Raw genomic sequence first — 16,557 nt, 5'->3', positions numbered from 1 at the left:
CACCAAGCTCAGCGTATCACGAGGCACGTTCTGGTCTGGGACCAACCTATCCACCAAGCTCAGCTTAACACGAGGCACCTTCTTGTCTGGGACCAACCCATCGACCAAGCTCAGCTTATCACGAGCAAGCTTTTTGTCGGGGACCAAACCATCCACCAAGCTCAGCGTATCACGAGGCACGTTCTGGTCTGGGACCAACCCATCCACCAAGCTCAGCTTATCACGAGGCACATTCTTGTCGGGGACCAACCCACCCACCAAGCTCATCTTATCACGAGGTACCTTGTTGTCTGGGACCAGCCCATCCACCAAGCTCAACTTATCACGAGGTGCCTTTTTGTCTGGGACCAACCCATCCACCAAGCTCAGCGTATCACGGGGTACGTTTTGATCTGGGACCAACCCATCCACCAAGCTCAGCTTATCACGAGGCGCCTTCTTGTCTCGGCTCAGCTCCGCAACTGCTGTCAGTTTTCCAGGATAGTCTTCATTGAAGGTTTTCTCCAGCATACAGCGAGAACGATTCCATGTGAACTTCTTGGTCTGTCCAGCCTTTGCAAGAGAACTTTGAATCCTTGCCATTATGTTCGCAGGTATCTTTGACGTTGGTTTCTTTAGGGCAATTATAAACCACGATCCAGTCCCTGTTGGAAGTAGTGAAGGAAAGAGTCATTTAATGGGACACTCCAACCACTTGAATGAATGTAGCAAATACGCTTATCAATTGTCTACCGCCAGCAAAAACAATAATGGTCTCAGTCCCAGTAGTTTTCCTGCTAGTCTCTTACTCACGGCCTTCCCAGCAGTTGTGAATGAGGGCCCAGGATGCATAGTCCGTGTCTAAAACTTGGTAAAATTTGTTATCTTGAAACAGGGAGAAGAAAGAAAGCCAAATGTGCCATTTTATTTTTGAAGGAATCTTACAGCTGTGAAATACTAATCACAATAGGGAAGAAATTGTGACGGCCGCTTCTTACGCTACTCACCGTGGTCATACATATACCGCTTCTCACCGTTCTTTCGCAGCGTGTAGAAGGTAGGGCTTGATAGAGGGCCACTCGGTCTGCACATTCACACAGAAAATAACGCGCTAACAAATTTCGTGTAAGTAGTTTACACATTACGATCTAATAAAGTAAATCCCTGAATGAACTCGGCGACTGTAAGCTCATAAATTAGCCTCCTTCGTACATGGGCAGCTAGTGTCAACCCCCGTTTGCTCGCGTGATTACAAATACACCTGCGCGCAGAGCTTTAAATGTGGAGATTAACTTAATGATTTTACCTGTCAAGAGAGCAAACACTGGAAAAATGGATTTTAAACCTAGTATATATAGTGAGAGTACAACAAGTAGTAGCACTTGAAGTGGCATATATCAACAGCCAGTATAACCTTGCATGGGCACAGAAAATCTAATCATGCTCCATGTTTTTCTTTAGGCTAAAGTCTCTTGCAAAAAGTATTCGCCGGTTAGCCGGATAATCTTTTAAATATCCGCTTCAGGCATGACCTAATGCTGGTCACGCCTCAAGTCTAGCGAAGACTAACGCTGTCTATTTTATCGATGTTTTCACACTATTGTAGCAAGACCTGTGGCACCCGGCTGCCTTCATTTTCTGCTTCTTGGTTGCCGTATATATAGACTACCTGTCTGGTGGTATAGGGACATGTTCGCCTTTATAGAAATTTTAATTATTTATTCAGCAAAAATTATTTAATAAAATGTTTATTACTTAAGTAGTATTTAAATGATTAGTTAGTCAAACTTTACGTTCTCGTTATAGAAGGGAACAGAGCAGCCGCATAAAAGCTGCTGCACTCAGCAGCATGGCGGGGTGGATGACCTCTAGTTTATAAGGAACGCCAGGAAATTATGGTTCGGAGTTTTAGTGGTTGCTTACGCATGGACATGACGTCATTACAATATATATATGACGTCAGTCTAAAGAAATTGTCTTGCCAGCGTATTAAAGCGGAGCGTACATAGCGCCTACATAAAATCAGGGAGAGCGTCGATGCATGTATAGCCAATCATTCAAGAAATGCAAAAAAAAGAAGGGAAACGCCAAAACCAAATACGGTGACTGCGCGCGAGCGTCGGCGGACGAATTACTAGAGTTGATGCTGGACACGTTGTCGGGGCTGACTGTGGCTTAGTGTGTCACCGTCGACATCACTGCTCTTGTGGTAACTCATGTCGTCGACAGAAGACATCGCAGCTGAAGGTGACGAAGGGACTGCTTCGGTTTTTAAAAGCAACGGGCTTGGACAAGCGGCTGTGACAGTGATGTCAGGTACCACGCAAGAGTGACGGACTGTGACTGACGATGTGTGTGCTGTGCTGTGTGCTCTCTCTCTCTCTCCTCCCCATCTTTCATTCCCCCTCATCCCGCTCCCATGTGTAGCGTAGCAAACCGGTTGTGCTGAACTGGTTAACCTCCCTGCCTTTCCTTCTACACTCTTTCCTTCCTTTATAAATGTGCGCATCCTTACGTTTGCGCGCACTGTGGTGGTGCCACCTTAAGCATTCCTAAAACGTTAAACTGCTAACAAACCTTAGCACTGCTAACAGTCGTGGTTCTCTTAATGCTCGAGAAAGGGCCAGTATTTCTATATGCAACATCAACCGGAGGAAAATTTGCAGTATGAAATTCCAGTAGCTGATTGTCATGCGTTTGCTTATTTGTGCCGTACTGGGCAATAAAAACTGTATAAGGACGGGATATGGACTAGACATTTTTTTATTACTGCGATAGAAATTATAGGGACACTCGAGACAAATTTCTCCCGGCGCCATGAGGTTCCGTATAAAGTCCAAGGGCGATAACATCCTCTTGCGCTGTACGCACCCGCCGTGGTTGCTCAGTGGCTATGGTGTTGGGCTGCTGAGCACGAGGTCGCGGGATCGAATTCCGGCCACGGCGGCCGCATTTCGATGGGGGCGAAATGCGAAAACACCCGTGTACTTAGATTTAGGTGCACGTTAAAGAAGCCCAGGTGGTCCGAATTTCCCGAGTCCCCCACTACGACGTGCCTCATAATCAGAACTGGTTTTGGCACGTAAAACCCTATAATTTAATTTTTAATTTTGCGCTGTACGCACGGCAGGTGTGAGAGAAATCGTGCGAGGTTGAGTTTAGAAGGATGGCGGCTTAATGCAGGCCGTGTTCCCGCACGAGGCCTTCGTTCTCACGTTTGCTCGACCATTGTGTGCATGAGGGAGTTGCGCCAGGGACATCTAGACACCTTTGCTTCTCGAAATTTGTCTTTCCTTAGATATACTACAGTACGACAGAGGAGAACACGCTTTCCTTCGTTTTACCCTAGCCGAGCTGCACTACGCCACAGCTGACAAATACTCCGGAATAAGCCTGGTCTTCATTCGCCTTCCGACGCAATATTGTTAGGGAATGTTCCTCGAAGGATTGTGGAGAAAGGCTTTATTTTTATTCAGCACACCGTTCAATATTTGGTAGCACCCCTTGAGGATTATATGCCAATCTACATATTTTCCCTAATTGGGCTATATCGCGTATGGAAGACACGCCTGTTAGACAGAAAGGCTGATCCTATTGTTTCTCCAAAATTTCAGTTTGCTCAAGTGAGCAAATTGCATCGCTCTCCGTAGTGGGCAGGAAAAGGCAGATTTGGACGCACGATTGTCTAGCAAGGAGTCCCGACAAATCTCTATGGGGACTGGTTGGGTCGGGAAAACGGGAGAAGGAAGCTCTCATGTCTGCCCGCTTGCCAAGTGTTGAGAGTGCAACAGTAGGGAGGGGCAGCTAGCATGCGGTAACGTGACCGAGCATGCGCTAAGTGTTCGGTGAGTGGGGCAGGTGAGCATGCATCATGCTCTTCTAGCCAGGCCGTGGCTGCGCATGGCACAGCTCAGCTTAGCCCCGGGCACGGTATTTTGGAGGTAATCTGCAGCTTGTGCAAATCCTGGCGAGCCGAGATGGCTAGAGGCTCCGTGTGGGCTGTGTTGTCGCCTGCTTGGTGTTGGAGATCGTCTAATCTGAAGCTGCGGCTACGCGATCAAGCGAGATGCCACACGAAGCGTTGGCTTGCCTCTGCTGCAGCTCTTCATCACGCCATCGTTGTCACTGCGAGTGTACGTCTTCATCGAATGAGATCAAATTCATGTTTGCCTGTTCGCGCATGAGACCACACTTATACTCATTTAAATAATATTTAAATAATAAGCGAGTGTTTACTTTGATTTATACGGCTGATAAAACAAACGACCATTCCTTCTTTTAGTTGCCAAATAATTGGCAACTATCACCTATAATCAACTATTTAAAATCTATATACACCTCTATCTCTATCTATAATCTATAATGAACTATCCAAGCTGCACCCTGCTTGGACCTGTGCAAGGTCTGCATTATTGTATAAATAAATAAAACATTTGATATCCTCGGAATGCTTCGCATTTCGGGTGCAATTGCTAATTGTTTTGTCTGTTTAGTTAGTGATTTACAATGCCTAAAGGACCCTGTAGCGTTAGTTTTGCATGGTGAATGTGGTAGAGCGCAAGTCGTCGTAAAAAAGTGATTCAATAGCAGCTTAGGTGTGAGCCGCCTAAAGGATGGCGATTGTGGGCAGATCGTTTCGGTCGAGTTCGTGCGGGGCGTGTATGGGGAGCGTGAACATCTTTTACACGGTTGTTGCGTTGAGAAGTGTGATGAACGGATTAATGGCAAGAAAACGGCTATCTGAGGCTCTAAAAATCGTGAAACAACGAAAACTTTGCGATTTGTTGCGGTCTAGACAGAGGTGTAGTTTCGTTTAGGTCGGTTACCTTGGTATAGTACAAAAGCACTAAAGAATAGTCTAACGGCACAGAAACATGAACGCATATTATTATGAAAGAACTGACGCTTATTGTTGAGGTTTTGCCCGCAAACCAATCAGCTGTTGCCCTTGGCTGATCTGGAAATGTGATTTTGTTATTAGTATAATTTCATCCTACATTTACACGACATTGGAGAGCATGTTACTGTACGTACTTCGCTCACTGAGAACCGAAGGCTTTCATGGTCTAAGTTAGCGCGCAGGGCTTAGAGATATGTCCCCGCACAGCACTCAGTAATTCAGCACGCACTTTTTTTCGAAGCATTAAAGCTAATTTATGTGTTTACAGGAAGCTTTAGCTCGGGTCCAACTCCAATGCCGCCAATTCAAACGCATCTAAAACGCAGAATTGCTTTTCTGAGGTAATCCCTGGACCGATTTTATTGAAGCGTGTCGGATTTGAGAGACAACGGTAAATTAAACTGCCTCTTGGAAGCGAGATATTGATTTATAGCTTAAACTATTCAAGAAATGCGAACAAGATATGTTAGAAAAATGGAATCATGAAGTTTACAAATCCGTGACTGCCCCAGGAACAGATATAGCAGTTTTGTAAGGTGGAAAATTTTGACATATCAATTTATATTTGACGTGAATTCCTTAGAGCTTTTTCAAAGCTCTAAGGAATTCACATTCAAAGCTTTTTCAAAAGTCCTACTCCCATATTATTGGTGTATTTTAGAGCGATTTGTAAGGCATCAATTTATTTTGCTTTGGATGCGCGATTAGGTGCAACTGAAAGACTTATGTCACAGTTTTTAATTGTTGAGTTACAAAGTCGTAATATTAAGAGCTTTCTTTTATGAAAGATTTGTGATTCTCAACAATTTATGATGAAAATTCACAACCTAACTCCAGAACCCGCTTTCTACAGTCACTAAATTTAAGCTTTTTATTTTAATTGCAGCAAACATAACCAAATTTGAAGAAGTGGTTGCCGAGAACAGTGATTTCTCTTTTCCGAGATGTTTAGATAGGAGCCCTTGAGCTAAATTGCGAGGACAGTTTATGTGGTATGCTGCAGAAGTTACAGCTGAATGGACTGTAGTCACTGCTATTAGTGAAAAGCACGCGAACTGCAATTTACGCTGTCACCAGCGGAGAGTGCCTCGACGGCCCCTATATAGATTGGCGTCTTCACTGAATATAAGGCCTCTCATGCATGCAGGATCATTTCGGCTCTGCAAGTATGCTAAGATTTTTTGCAGTTTGTGTAGGGAAGCGAACTCGCAGCTCTAGCACCAGGAGTGAGAGAGTTATTTATCTCAATGAAATTGGAATCGTTTGCAACTACTGTGTATCTAGCTTCCTCGTAAACAATACATTGTTTATTGATCAAAGAATGATACCATGAGATGATATGATTAAAACTGTCCGACAAACAAAGCACATTCTGTCCCCATGCTTTAGCATCTAGTAGAAGAAGATTGTCAGCTTAAGGTTTGTGATATCTCTTCCACAGCTGGCTAATTTATTGAGGCTGTACCGACCAAAAACAAAAGCCGTCAACCCGAACCTCCACTTTAATGTGTTTTAAATGTCTGAACTATATATAACATAGGAATGAGTGATACACTCTCGAATTTTATAGGCTATACTACGCCTCATCAAAACTGCAGTATTGCGCTCCTTATAACACACCTCTTGAAGTGTATGTAAAGTTACAAGACACATCGAAGACGATACTTGCGCACTAGCATTGTTCAGAAGATTAGATATAGCAAATTATGTTCTTATTTACACCACACTTAATTGCTGCTAGAACCTCGAGAACGGAACAATGCTTACATCTTGACAGAAAAAAAAAGTCACAGGCCTGCACAGCACACGCAGCACAGTCCCAGCATAAGCTGGTGGAGCAGCTCAATAGAAGCTCCAATTTCGGTACCACGCACCTCGCGGCCAATGATCTTCGCCTCGCTTTGACGAGGACGATATGAACTGTCCGCCCGGCGTCGACGGCGAGCTGCGGCTTGTAATGCTCTCTGCACAGCAGTCTGCTGAGCCTGATCAAGCCTGGTTGTAGCTGCGCACGTAGCTCTATGATTCGCTTCTTTAGCAGCGATTCGTATCTTGCGAGGAGACGGCATACCGTCTACCGAAGAGGTATCCAGAATACGTGGCGCACATCTCACATCCCTTGACCCGTGCCAGGGTACGTTGTTGTTGATGATGATGATGATCATGATTGTTTATTGGAATCTTCAAAACGGGCTGGTGACAAATAGCCACCTAGCCTGCTTCAGAGAACCAGGTGCAGTTACGTGCAGCATGCAATTCCTATATGCAACTTATATGTATATAGGGCACGCTGCGTTTGCAGGCACCTTAACTAGATGGCGCCACCATAGTGGCGGCGGCGCGGGCAGCTCGGGATCGCGTTGATAGCGAGCCTTGTCTGAATCGCATCTCGTCGTCTGCGCCTGCGCGCCTGTCTTGGGCGCGTTTATAGGGCATTTTTTCGCTTCCTGATAGTAAGCGCTTGCGTGTCTCAGTGGTAAAGTATCCGACTTCCTCGCAGCGGGTCTGGGTTCGATCCCGGCCTGGGACCGGGTACATTTTTCAAATTTCCGTCGATAGCAGTTACTGTCACCAGAGGCGGAGGCGCCGGCGGACACCTTCGCGAACTGAAACGGCTATTTCAATGAGCCCATAACAGCTTACGCTGTAAAAAATGCATCATATCGTGGTCAGGTGAGCCTGAGCGAAGCGTTAAAGTGTGTACGGAATAACGAAGGTGCCAGGGTACGCAAAATGAGGTGCGCAAATGTATTTACGTCAGTGGGCAAGGTTTCAGCCAACGTCCTACAGAGGTAGTGGATTCGATGTAAATGTGTTTATTTCTGCGGGCAGGATTTCAGTCATCGTACTTTAGCGCCTTCGTTATTTAGGGCATATTATACCGCTGTGTGTTTGTGTGTGGGGGTTAAATGGGCCTCACCTCACGAGCTACCGCTGACTTTAGGACTAGGACACAGCAACATCAAGGTTACTATAGGAAAACTACCACCGTTAAAGCTAGCTCTAACGAAGCCCGATTTTACGAAGTTCCTGTTCTAACGAAGAAATTTCCATTCGCTGGCAGGTACCCATAGGGTTCAATGTTGTCATCAACCCCAATTAACGAAACTAATCGCCACGAAACCCGACTTAACGTAGTTTTTCCTGAAATAAATGACTCATGAAAGTGGTGATTTCCTTCTAATTCTGACAGAGATGGGTTTTTCTTCGAATGACTAACTCAGCAGTGTCGCGCTCACACAATCACTGCATTAGTTCTGCGCGTATTTACATATCGGCAGCCTGTCATAGCTTCACGTGTCCGTCTACCTGGCCTGCATCGCACATCGCACGAGCAATTCGCGCCACCCTCGCGGACTTTTCACACGCGAAGGCATGGGTTAGCGGAAAATACAATGCCACGGTAGCTTTTGGGCATCGCTACGTCAGAATTTTACATTTCGAAGGAGCAATGAATTTCTTTCTTGATTTTACGAACTTCCTGATTTAACGAAATAATTCGTGCGTGGTCATCTCTTCGTTAAATTGTGTTTCTACTGTATTTCTGTTTGAGGTGTTAATTTGAGAGCCACGTCACATCTGTGACGCCTGTGTCCAAACTCGTACCATGCGTAGCTTCCACAAATTCATAAACGATTTCGACCAGTTGTTTTAGACAGATATTTCGGAATAGCATCTACAAACCTTTCAAAGATATAGTCTTTAGCATGCGACTGCTGAACACCCTTAAGAATACGTAAGACTGCCCAGAGCAAGTACTGAGAACTCAGCTAAATTTTACAGTTTTGCTACAGGCGTATCTGCACCGTATACGTTGTCGTATATTATCGACTGCAAGCTAGATCAATGAAAATATCTAGCCATTTTGCATATGGTACATTTTATTGGCTCCTACAGCACTTCAACATGATTTGCAAAGATGCACAGCCCTCGATTGGAGCCAGTGAAATCCTTCCCCCGCCAGACGTCCTGCTTGCCTTATAGCGCAATCGAAGTAGCCACGTGGTCTGGTGCCTGTCGGATCTCGGTCGCACTGGTGAGAGCGCCACTGTTCATCCTGCGTTGGAGCACGGTGCTCTGAATGGCCCAGGCGAGTTTGTTCCGAGCAGACGATTTTGACTAGCCGAATGTAAACAGCTCAGCCAGAGCGCCCTAGAGCGCTCGAAAGCGATCAGTCAAATGTGTCAGAACTTGTCTTCGATGTGACGTGAGAGAGAATTAGATCGAGGAAGTGGGAGGGCCCAAATTTTCTTAGTAACTACCACACCTAGCAAACAGGCAATGACGTGGCTCTTGAGAAGAATTACAAATAAGTAATTAAGATCGGAGAACGCAGTAAAGTATATGAGCTGGCGGGCCTCGGAGTGTCGGTGCGGGGCGACAAGGTGTTTATTCAGCGGCTAAGAAGAAAGCGGCGCCCAGGTGTTCGAGCGACGGCTCAACGCTGTGATGTAATCTATAATAATTGCTGCCTAGAAAAAAAAGTACAGCGCAGGTCGGATATATGACGCTGTCATAGACTTGTCGCCCTTGTCACGCTACTATAAAACAGACTGCCACGCCATAACCAAAATAATGAGAACCAGGAAGTTACACACATGCGCAACAGAAATACACACATGCGCAACACTAAAAGTAAATTCTGAGATTTCACGCACCCAAATCATGATGTGATAATGATTCACGCCGTAGTGGGGAGCTGCGGAATTATTTTGACCACCCGAGGTACTTTAACGTGCACCCTATGCAAAGTACACGGGTGTTGTCTGGCCTTTGATTAGCAACCTTGCATTTGCATTACTTGATGTGTTGCATGCCAAAGCTGTCTGCTGGATGGAAGCCCATCTAACAGTTGGCTAAGGCCTTCATTTCCGCGCATACGCGTATACGTGTTTTCGCTCTTGCTTTAAATTTACACGCTACCATCGGCATCATTTTCCTAAAAAACTGTGGTGGAACTTTGCAAACGTTCGTGTCGTTTCCAGTGATATTCTTCACACTCTTCTGCTTATCTGTCCTGTAATTCCTACAGGACTGATCATCAATAATGCATACTGCAACACTAGCAGAGAAAAAAAATACTGCCCCCCCCCCCCTCTTTTCTTTTGTCTGGTGTCCCTTCGCTTTGTACACTAACAGGCAGCAAGCTCGCGAAGAATGAAAACCTTGACACAATTGAAATTACAAACAGCCACGAATACATTAGAAAAACAAGATCTGACAAATGCGCCTCTGTAAACTATAGTAAAATTAAAGAGTGCAATTTACCCCGGTCTAGTCCGGAGCACCATGACTTCAATCGATGGAAAAAACCGCATGACGTAGCAGATTTCTTCCTTATTAGGGTAGTGCAGCAATTCAAACCACCGTGCTCCTTCAAGCTGAAAAGTAGAAACAAATTATTTTACACCATCAGGCATGCCGGCCTTCCATGTGGCACTATGTGTCATCAGCGCACGTCACTGCTACCGATACTTATCCGCTGCATCGCATGCTGCAAGAACTACTCAATATGCTTTTAAACAGTATATAAAACATGGGGAAGACAGCTATACCCGCTCACTAGCTTTGAGCGGTTTTGGTTTCTTGTAGGAATTACTCACGATGCTATCTTTTACATTGAAACCACGCATTTCTTTTCGTAATTTTTCAAGGAGTGTTAATGCTACCTTATAAGAACGGCTTGTCGAAGACGAAGGAGCTGTAGCAGTAATCCGCCATTTGCATCGTAGGCACTTATTCGGGCGAAGCGCAATAGGATATCTATGGCAAACAACCAGCGCAAAAGTGACAACTCAAAAAAGTCGAAGGCACTTCTGCGTCTTCTTACAATGTGGCTTACATATAATTCTGGCACAATTCATTAATATAGTGTCCTGCGTGGCAAAACAGCGAAATGTGGCTATATTTACAGTGCGCATAATTGAATTGTCCAAGGGTAGAAGCAACCCGAGTTCCTGCATCTACTCATGTTAAACAGACTGTTAGTGTTCGATAAACGTTGCGTTTATTTGTTATTTGTTATAACTTTTTTCCGCCAATAATATTTTTCCTATATAAAAATACTGCTCCTTGTAGCCGGAAAAAGATCGTTTGCTCAAGGCTCGGTCACGTATAGTGCAATTGGAAGCTGAATTTTAGGGCGACATTATAGACCCTTTCCTGGTAGTCTCGTAGGCACCGCTATGTTTGATCAAGTGGTCACGCGTCCATTGCTTGCCTCAGCTGCCTCCGTGTTCACGGTGGATGTGCATGACGCCAGTTCGGCTCAGCAAACATCTACTTCTGCGAATATCGTTAACGATCACTGTGGATGACAGGAAGCTTTGGCCACACCTTCAGAGAAAATGCAAATTCTTTCGGAGCTCATTAGGCTCACAGGGTGCGGGTAACCTATACGGTACTTCTACTAGAAGCGGTGCTAGAAATGTAGTACTCCAAACCGTCCACTTTTGAATTCGGGTCAGTGTCTTTTGCCCTTCTTTTCTACTTTCCAATCATATTGAAGCAATGGCTTGTCATATTCCGGACTCGGTAACGTTCGTCGGTGCGGTCCCTATCTGACTGTTAATTTTCTGCCTATCGCTCGTGGGTGTGCTCAGTTGCGGTAGATTTGTTCTTACCACACAAAAAGGCTTGGAACGTAGTTGCTCTGTACTTTGTAATACTTTGTAGCGAATGCGTATTATCGCTAGAAACTCGCCTACTCTGAGGACCGTCGCGCTGTCGGTGTAGTCCGTCACCCAGGCTTCGGTGCATACGATAAAGAGTGAGCCGATGTACGTAGTCTTGATTCCTGGGAGATAGAGTGGGCGTATGTTTAAGTGTGAGTTGGGTGGATGTATGTAAATGACGTGCGAGAAACTAACTACACCAGGAACCGGCGCTACTTCCTTTGTCACTGTGTAACGAGATGTACTCGCTCTTGCCGACGCTCCTGGGTTGAAGTTCTTTCTTTGCAGGTTAGCGGTTAGAAGTAGCATGAGAGGTTCGGAGGTTAGCAGGCAGATGAGTGAATTTTTTTTTACAGTGGTGCTGCTAGCGTTTAGTTGGTCAGGAGTTTTCGCGGCACGCTCACCCAAAAACAAGCAGCGGGAAAATGGGTTTGTGTTTTAGTTTCCATGTAACAGATGTATGTTTTCGCGCATATTTAAATTCCAATTCGATGCTATCATGTCTGCAGCTTGTGTATAAGTCGTAATTTACTAATTTTCGGCTAACTTTGATTTCGGCGGCTTTCAATGTTCTCCCAGGACAGTGGAATAAAGTCTGCATTGTTCATGAAGCACTCTCATAAGGCCCCGGATCGCTTGAATACGTAATTTCATGCTCTGGCCTTGATTACTCCAGACACTTTGCACATCGACTGCAGATGACCGATAGCCTAGGGTGAGTTTCAAATAAATATAAATAAGCTACATTGTTTACTTCTTCGAGGGCACCAAAACACGTTCGGTGAACCTCGTATCACGAATGAAATACCAAGAAACTGAAGTTCCTTATCATTTGCAACACTCACAATTAGCCAAGAAACGTTAAATTTTGCAACACATTACACTTAAGATGCCACCATTACCACAAAATATGAACTTGGTGAAATGCAAAGTTCTCTCGAGACATTGGTAAATATGGCCGATAACGGCCATATGGTGGACATTTTCGAACTCTTGATTAGGAATGGCGTTGCAAGAACTGTATTAACGCGATAGCCTTCAGGGCCCCGTGTCGCAGAAAATCCAGCGTCGGCGTCGGCAATGCCGCCCGCGGCCGAGAAAGTCATCCCCATCCACGCATGCCCTCCAAGTATATTTTACCACTAACGTTGCTCACACTTTGTCTTGCATCCTTTACAAAGTTATTCCTCGGAATTTTGAGAGTGACAGCCCACAAACAATTGTCATGAAAGAAAACATCGACAGCGCATACCTTTTATACTAAATCTTCTCAGGCTGAAATATTAAAGGTGCAAACAATAAAAGAAGCCCGACCCACGAAAGGGGCCGCTTTTCTACCAGAAAGCGCGCCTTCGTGCATAGCCAGCGTTTCACCGCCAGCGTTTCCCGTTAAACATTACGGTTACATAAGCTGCCGTTGCCGGGAAGTTTGAGAAACAGTCAAGGATCTTTGAATTTTATCGCGTTCTATTCCTGAAGGCGAAGCTTAAGCGTCCTCCATATATTTTACCATGTGATGTGACTTCGCACACTGGTTTTCTAAAGTAGTCCCCATATCCTAAGATTGATTTCGGTGGCATTTGTATTTACGCCAGGGCAGCCGGATAAATTGTGTACCATTCCTACAATTCTCTTATAACGTTCCAGAGCACAGGAATTCGTAATTTATTGCAAAGCCGCTGTTAACCCAAGACTGCTTAAAGGGACACTAAAGAGAAACAGGAAGTTCAGCTGGAATAAAAGCGGGGCCTTCAGGAATGCATGCAGTTTTTGTTGGGTGCAAAAATATGAGTTATTAGCGGAGAAATTCGTAAACAAAGACCAAATATGTCTTCCTCAATTTCTCTCACCCCAGATTTGGCGCTGAAGCAGTGTCGTCACAGATTTCATTGCTCTCAGCGAATCAGAATGCGCCATGATACGTCACCGCTTGCGTAAACGGCCGAGACGCTGGATGCATCATGGCTGCATGCATGGTCGCTGCGTTTGCGTTCGCCCACAATGGATACCGTTGCTGCCGCTGAACCTTGCAACGAAGAGCTCGCCAGGAAAGCAGGACTGCATTTCAGCGATAATCAGTGAAAGCGAGCGCGAAATGATCCTCCGTGCTCGAGCGGTAGGTGTTTCCGCGTGCGATGGCGGTGAGCCGCCGGCCGCGCCGGCGAAAGCAGAGCTTCGTTTTCGTCGACGGAAGGCGAAGCGTTCGGTCCGCCAGGCGACGACGTTCCCGACTAAACAAGCGTAGAAAGTTGCGCACGTACTCGGTATGGTTATTTCGTGGCTTTATTTAATGACATTCAGCACTCACCGAGCCGCCAGTTTGCTGCTGCAGGGGCACCGGTAGGGGGTTTGATGAAGGCCGCATTGGGGGAACATCTGCTAGAGAAAGGACTGGCCTCTGGGGCACGCCAAGATACTTTCCGAGGGCAAGATTATACACATAATCCGAGGGCGAGAAATGCAGAGAGCACACCATTGGTTTCTCTGGCTCTTTTGCCGTTTTAGTCATCGGCAGAGCACTGAGACATAGCGAACGCCGGGGAGCCGGGGCTCTCCGCGCGACACCACATGAAAGGACACAATCGAGTCAACACTGCCGCTGCCCCTGAGCAAGTGCCTTGGGCCATTTATACGGCCCTCAACACTACACACACGAGGCATTTTCTGGCTGTTCCCCGCGAAGTCAACGTTTTTCGAGCCACGCAACACGTAACCAAACACCGTAGAGCGGAACAGGCGCGCGCTAACAATGCATTGACCAAAAACGAAACAACGAAACTACCACGGCCGCATGTATCTCCATGCCATTTTTTCTTATTTATTTAATTTTGTGCTAAACTTGTACTTCCTCGCTTTAAACGGTTTAAATAGTTGGCAAATGCTGTTTATGTGCGTTTAAGGTGTATTTCATTTTGCGTTTTATTAACAGCGATAAATCGCTCTCGACCAATCGCGACCGGCCTGCATTTGTAATCTCCGACGTCACGAACGTGTAGTGCGGGAATTTCGAAGGGGCGTCAGCACCTATCCTTCAGTTTTTCGCTATTTTCTCGCTTATTAAACATCTGTTTGCAGTAAGAATGGTATGGCTGTGATCGTGAAATGATAATCTACCATTTAAGCTCCACTTCCGGTTTCTCTTTAGTGTCCCTTTAAGTTTGCGTTCACATAATCCATAACGTCTGTATTGTTTTCTCCAAATGTATACTTCATGTCCTCTACAGTGTTATCGGGACATTATTAAACATAGCGCGATATGGCCACATAACGCTGTTGCGCATTTACTAAAATAATTTTTTACAATGATTGTTTAGTTCACTGAAGCCGAAAAATACGAGGAACACTGAGCACTTTTTATGAGTTGTGAATGCGAAACCATTATTTTACAATTGAATGCCACTGGGCGGTCCTTCATGTATTACGCTGCGAGTAATGTACCACAGCGACACGTGCTGCCTGTGCCAGCCAGCAGCTGCAGCCTGTGGTGTCGCATGCCACTGACGTCCTGCTCGACGAGAGAGCGAGGAATCAGCAGTGGCCACCAAGGCCGGCAGGCGCGCCCAGCAGCTAAGCCCAGTGGGGTGATGTAGAGAGAAAAAGACCGCGTGCTAGCGTCCGAGAGCGAGACGGCGGCAACCGCACGAGCGCATTACGGGACTGCCTCGCCGAGAACAACAGGTCTCGCCCCGCGGCGTCGCGTCACCGTATCTGCTCCGTCGAGGCGCGCTGGTGACGTGGCGTCGCGGCCAATGGGAATTGTGGTGCCGTTGCGCAGCTACAGACGCCGTTTTTTCTCTCCATTTGATGCTTTCGCATCAAGCAATCAACTACTCACCTCGTATAACGCAAGCAAGAAAAAAAAACGTGTTGTGTCATTAAATGGAATAAGGGCGGAAAGAAACGATGAAGACAGGACACAGTGTGTGTGTGTCTGTCTGTTCCCCATCGCTTCTTTGCCCCCTTACTCCGCTCAAGGACACAACATGATGCACCAACTGGCCCAGCAGTCAACGATTATGAAGAAAAATACGAGGGTTCAGTAATGACGCGAAATGCTCATAATTAACCACGAAACGAGAAAGTTTCGGGACACATTACATTTAACATACCATCCATTTTAACAAAATATAAACTTGGTGTCTCTTACATATGTTTTATAGCTCTGGGCAACATTGCGGATAACATCAGTATGACACTCGCGAACATTTCAAAAATCGTTTACGAAGTATGTAATTATTCTATACGGCGGTAATAAGTGCTGGCTACCTGAATGAAATATAAACTGTGCCCCGCATACTTTACCGAGGAGACCGTGATCAAAACCAACAACACGCCTCGTATTACACATGAAATTTGAGAGAAGAGAATTCAGTAGTTATTTTAATAGCACGAGACTAGCCTACACAATTCAAACTTTCGGTAGACTTCTCCTGTAGAGTGTCCCCTTGTTTTCTGTAAACATGAAACCTGTGCCGTTTGGGGTCCTTCCAGGTAAGTGCTAGTTTTGTAAAGATTTCAACTAACGCCTCTAAACATACCGAAAACAAGGGTTTGGCCAATTTAGTTCAACACTTATTTAGCCCACAGACCTGGAACATTACCTGCACATCACGGCCAACATTTTCCATGTTTTTTCAAAATGTAATCTTCGTTATTAATCCAGTTTTTTTTTCAGATAACTATAAAAACATGCATATAACGTTTTTGAGCGCAAGTCGCACGAAAAACTTCGCTGTAAATAACGATGCGTCACTTCGCCTTCTTATACTTATTTTATTCCGATCCGTGGAGCAATATTATTCACACAGCTCACGAAGCTAACCCTGAAGGAAAGATAAACACTCTGCCCACTTAACGCATGTGACCTGGCGACATACTAAACGCAGTAGGCTAACCAGTCACTTGCCTAAAGACGCTCGCTTAAGTGATGAGATGGCACCTCCTCGGCACTTTGATGAGCGAGCAGTTCTTTGCTGCCACAAATTTCATGCACGAAATTTACTT

General features: G+C 45.5%; 1 protein-coding gene across 1 annotated transcript in view; it reads right to left on the bottom strand.

The window, feature by feature from the left end:
* Positions 1-271: 271 nt before the first annotated feature.
* The window catches only part of LOC125944394 (uncharacterized), a 29,446-nt gene continuing 13,160 nt past the window's right edge, over positions 272-16,557 (bottom strand). The window contains exons 3-7 of the mRNA XM_049664820.1: positions 10,148-10,260; positions 987-1,063; positions 793-864; positions 353-644; positions 272-290 (exon numbers count right to left, since the gene is read on the bottom strand). Of these exons, the coding sequence (XP_049520777.1) occupies positions 272-290; positions 353-644; positions 793-864; positions 987-1,063; positions 10,148-10,260 (573 nt within the window). The remainder of the gene's footprint in view (positions 291-352; positions 645-792; positions 865-986; positions 1,064-10,147; positions 10,261-16,557) is intronic.

The sequence above is a fragment of the Dermacentor silvarum genome, chromosome 3 (assembly GCF_013339745.2).
Source record: "Dermacentor silvarum isolate Dsil-2018 chromosome 3, BIME_Dsil_1.4, whole genome shotgun sequence".
NCBI lineage: Eukaryota > Metazoa > Arthropoda > Arachnida > Ixodida > Ixodidae > Dermacentor > Dermacentor silvarum.
Note: the sequence above shows the minus strand (reverse complement) of the source record. Positions and strands in the feature narration are given on the sequence as shown.